The sequence below is a fragment of the Convolutriloba macropyga genome, unplaced genomic scaffold, assembly GCF_964194025.1.
Source record: "Convolutriloba macropyga unplaced genomic scaffold, txConMacr16.3 SCAFFOLD_3155, whole genome shotgun sequence".
Classification (NCBI taxonomy): Eukaryota; Metazoa; Xenacoelomorpha; order Acoela; family Convolutidae; genus Convolutriloba; species Convolutriloba macropyga.
In genome coordinates, this window is record NW_027451479.1 from 1 (window position 1) to 4,801 (window position 4,801).

Sequence of the window (4,801 nt, forward strand, 5' to 3'; positions counted from 1 at the left end):
TTTTTCTGTTTCAAGTTTTTGAATAGCAATCGAAATGGCGAGCTCTGTTATCTATGCTTTCTTCGACTTGAACTTCGACTGTGTGAGTTCTTTGAGCTTTTTGCTTCTGCTGTGGGATTGTGATTTGGAGTGGCTTCCGCTATTACTGCTCCCAACCCTCACTCCTCCCCTCTCAGCCCGTCTCCGAGTCCCCCTCCCCTCTCGGGTGATTGCCCTTAGGTGCAATGTACTGCAATTGGGTTCTGCTTATCCACCGGCTTTTAAAAGCATGAAGGTTGACGTCTCTGGGAATCGAAACTGCTTCGTAGAAACTGAAACCAATTGATGATGATTGGGATCTTTTTGCCCCCCACCCCAGTACGTACGTTATGCACCCCCTCCCCCAGATACAGGGCCACGTGTCATTAAAAAGTAATTATTATGTAAAAATATGGAAGTGCGTCTGGGGGGGGGGGGGGGGGGTAATATGCACCCATTAAGAGCTGTGGGGGGGCAGCACGGAAAAGATCCGATGGTTGTTTTGTTGATCTCTGCATAAATTTTAGAAATACATTATTATGAGTACATTATTATATTCAAAAAGAATTTTTTTACTTTTTAATTGTACGATGTCTTTCCAACTCCCCATGATCAGACTTTCAGTTTTCTTAATCCCAAACAAAATTAGTTGACTTAACACTTTCCAGTTTAATTTCAAAATTATATTAGACTTGGTTAAACTTTCGATAAATTGCTAAACAGCAATTATTTCGGCTCAAAATTACGAATAGGAATGACCAACAGGCAAAGACCGAACAACGGGATGGTTGAATATATAAGTTACAATAATATTCCTTGCACGTTAAAATTTAAAAAAAATAAGGGGTAGATAGAACTTGGGTAAAGATTACAGAGATTAGAGATTGGGGTCTGGGTAAATATCTAGCGGTTTTTGGGGAAAATTTTTGTGGGGAGCAAAAACGGTTATTAATGTGACCACAAAAAATCTTCTTTTACCAGTAAAAGAAAAACATCAGTATTTTGTTTGTTTATTTTTCATACTTGACTCCACTGCAACCATGAGATGGTGGTGGGTGTTTTTTGTACTGAGATTGGTAGGAAGCCCAAACTACAATTTCGTGATTCCTCATCTGTGATTTCACATCTTCTCTTCGCATACCTCTGCAGTCGAACAACACTGACCAACTGTACTGGGAACTGGCGGCCATTTTGAATCAGGCTCATGCTTGTATTTTAAATTAGATATGCTAGTTTTGATTTATGACTACCGAATAAATAGAATGTGATGGCTAATGATAATTACTAATTATAATAACGATAAACTGTTCGCCTTTTTGTTAGTCAAATCAAAACTTAACCGATTAACATCGGACCAATTGCTCTAAAATGACCGGCGACGGGTTGCCCTTGCTTAGGTGCTTAAGCTAAGGGGAGCCTGCCTTCACTCGAAGGGGGGTGTGGTTGAAAATTATTGGTGGAGTGGGGTGGACTGGGGATACCGACTAAAATAATTGCTACAAACTAGTTGCAATCAATTAACTACTAAAATTTATAACAAAAATAATCATAACTGAAGACTATTTTGCAGTTTGTACAGATGCTGGAAATTAACTGCTGTTATCTCTTTAACAATCTTTTAAACTTGATTATTTTTTGATAAAATTTAGATGCAGCCTCGAATTGGTGAAAAGAAGTCCACGAGTCAGTAATTCCCAGAAATAATTCTGAGATATTGCAAGTTGCCGGAGATGGGGATATCGGTTTAAAAAACTGATTTTTTTGCAGAGAAATAGTTCCTTTCATTTTCTGTATAAAACGAAAAAAGTTATGTCAGGCACTGCCTTGAGTGTCCAATTTTTGATTGAAACTAATTCAAAATTATATTTTTTGCACTAGAAAATTGATAGTTTTTTGTTCAATAATGATGATGATTTTTTGACTTTATCTCAGAACTAGTTAATTGTTACGGGTTGCCGGTTATGTTGAAATTTGCCGGTTGTTCAAAAGTAGGGATATAGTTTTTTTTATCATAACCCGGTGCGGCTTTTTCCCAGTAAATCGTTTCGGTAAAGGCGGTAAAATTTGTTGTTCATCCTGGTATTTTCCTGGGAAAGACGTTGTTGTCCCGATAATTCCATGAAACAGTGCTCCATTCCGCCGTTATTTTTCCGAAGAAGTTCCTGGTAATCTCGGCAATGACGTCGAGAAGTTACCGTAAATTACCATTAAATGTGTAGTCCAGCCAAGATTCCTAGTATTTATCCCGGTCGGAAATTGGAGATATTTATTTGGAAATAGCGCGAGGCAAATTCCGTTATTACCGGGAAACGTCGCACGCAAATTTTTCGATAACAAATTTTGTCAGTTGGTGATATCAAGTGTCCCTTTTTAAATGTTTCTAACTACATTTGTTTAGCTACAGTCCTTTAAAGTCATGTTTTTTATTCTAAGCAGTTACAATGGCCGGTAATGCAGAAAAGATGAGAATGAAATTTTTCAATCAATGGCATTTTCAATTAAAATAAAATTGAAAATGCCAAAAAAGGAAAGATCAGTCCTTTTTAAATTCTTGTCATCAGCCACCCCCATGACAAAAATTAGTTTGTGCGATATTAGATAAATTTTTAATGGTTCATTTGATTTTAACAACCTCAAAAAGAAAAAGGACTATTGGACTGGTAACTGGCGAAACACACTTAATGAGATTGCCCGTCTTAAATCTGTCCGCAAGTAACAGCTGTCTTATGACCAAAAATTCTTTTTCAGCCAACTGTGTTTACATTTTGCGAAAGACCCGTATGAGACAATCGTGGTTACTCTGAATTGTAAGGAGCTGCGTTTTTTTTTGAAAACGACAAACGCCTAAAAGCAGAACTATTGTCTATTTTGGGCACTTCTCTGTTAGGCGAAAATCCCTGCAACTGGTTTTAAAATATTTTAGTTGCCTTGTATTTGTGATTTTTTTGTGTATCTTTACCTTGAGAGTAGGTATGGCAAAGATGGAAAGGAATCAATGAAAGAAATATAATTATTACATATTTTTTACTTTAAATTCTAGTCATAAATTAAAATTAAATAATTATTTTTTTATCTGTTCCGTTAGTCCCCCTCAGTTTAATGGGTGCATATTTTTTAACTGCCAAGCACACGGGGGTAAGAGAAAAGTTTCAGTTTTTATTGACAAATCTTTACTCTATTATTGATTTACTTCGGTCGGTTATTACCAAATTTTCATGCAAGAGTTTTGAAATTGATTTTGGCTGGATTTATAAATAATATATTTGATTTGTTGGATCTATTCTGTTTCGCCCCCCCCCCCCCCTTAGTGAGAAAAAAATTTTTATGACCCCAACTCAGTGATGGGGCAAGATGGCCCAAAAATTATACAAACTCAAGAAGATATTCTGGGCGAACATGCCATTAACCATTGATTTACGCCCGCTTAGTATAGCTTCCAACTGTCGGGGCCGGTATCATTTTTCAATTTTACTTCGCTAAAACCTATTTTCAATTTTACTCGCTAAAACTTTCCATTTTACTTCGCTAAAAATTTCAATTTTACTTCGCTAAAACCTATTTTCAAATTTAATATCTGAATCTGCCTTGTTTCGCAGAAAATAACCAGCGAAACTCATTTTCAGTCAAAATGAAGAGTCGACATTACTCATGCATTTCTTACAATCCGTGCTCTAACCGCGTAACTCTACTTGCCGGTACAAGACTGACATCAAACGGAAAAATTTTGGTAAAAAAAGCACTTTCTTAATAGAATCTAGATTGCTGGTGCTATATTGCCACAACGTGTAGTCGGAGTTAGCCAACCAAGTTCCTTGTCGGAGTTCCAACGAAATGACCTATCCCTAAAAAGATTGGGATCTATTCTGTTCCCCCCCCCCAGCGTAGTGAGCATAAATCTGTTACACCCCCCAGGCGCACGTGCTATTTTCTTACATAGTAACGTGCTATATAACAACATAGAATTTGTATTTGGGGGTCACAAAAAACACTGGGGGGGGACGAAACAGAATAGATCCGATTTGTTAATATATTTCAAAAAATAAAGCCATTTCTTATGTGTGCTCTGAACGAAGGACGATTTTCAAAGCGAAACATAAAAATTTAAAAGCTGTCAAGTTTTTAAAAACAATAAATTAATTATACGATACTGCAAATTTATTAGTCGCAATTTTTTGTGTCATTTGTTTTTGCCTAATTTTTGTGGACCACGACTGTTGACCACCTAATGCCATTGGCTGCGTTGTATAAAAAAAACTGCGAAACTAAAATTTTCCTTATAAAACGTCTCAAAAGGGTTCGGGAGCGTTACTTTGCAGCCCAAAAGTTTAATCTATAAGAAAAAAGCTAAACAATTAGCTGCTGGAGCTCTATAATGTTATCAAGAAAGGTTACGTGGTTTCAAATCTTTGACGCACAGAAACAAACATGAACCTGTGAATTTCAGGGGGACGTCTTTTGGGAAATCCTGACATGTTCAATTGCAAAATCTTTTTTAAAGGATCTTGGGATATTTATTAACTCATGCAGGGTAAATAACTTACACCTTAGTTAAGTTCTTTTGTTTAACTTTAAAGTGGTTGCGTTTCGTTGATTGTATCCATACGCTGTTTTGTTGACTGCCTGGTTTAGTACAAAATTGACTTTGTTTGACTTCCGATTTGATGTGTTATAACCTCATGCTAATATTGGACACCGTATTTGTTGTTTCCGTCAATTTACTGTTGGATCTTTTCCGTTTGTGCCCCCCCCCGGTACGTTATGCTCCCCCAGTTACAGAGCACGT

At 36.8% G+C, this 4,801-nt stretch overlaps 1 protein-coding gene across 1 annotated transcript; it reads right to left on the reverse strand.

Annotated features, from left to right (window-relative positions):
* Positions 1–6: 6 nt before the first annotated feature.
* Positions 7–4,738, reverse strand: LOC142356729 (uncharacterized). Its single transcript, XM_075408531.1, has 3 exons — positions 4,450–4,738; positions 1,042–1,197; positions 7–311 (listed from the first exon to the last, which is right to left on the reverse strand). Exons 1-3 carry the CDS (start codon positions 4,488–4,490, stop codon positions 173–175), a joined length of 336 nt encoding a protein of 111 aa, XP_075264646.1. The 5' UTR covers positions 4,491–4,738; the 3' UTR covers positions 7–172.
* Between the last annotated feature and the right edge of the window lie 63 nt (positions 4,739–4,801).

Bases quoted from the DNA above. Each gene is read 5' to 3' on its own strand.
- LOC142356729 (XM_075408531.1), bottom strand. From the start codon at position 4,490: ATGTCAGGATTTCCCAAAAGACGTCCCCCTGAAATTCACAG. The intron at 1,198-4,449 runs GTTCATGTTTGT...AATGGCCGCCAG, and splicing joins CGTCCCCCTGAAATTCACAG to TTCCCAGTACAGTTGGTCAG. The intron at 312-1,041 runs GTATGAAAAATA...AATTGGTTTCAG, and splicing joins CATGGTTGCAGTGGAGTCAA to TTTCTACGAAGCAGTTTCGA.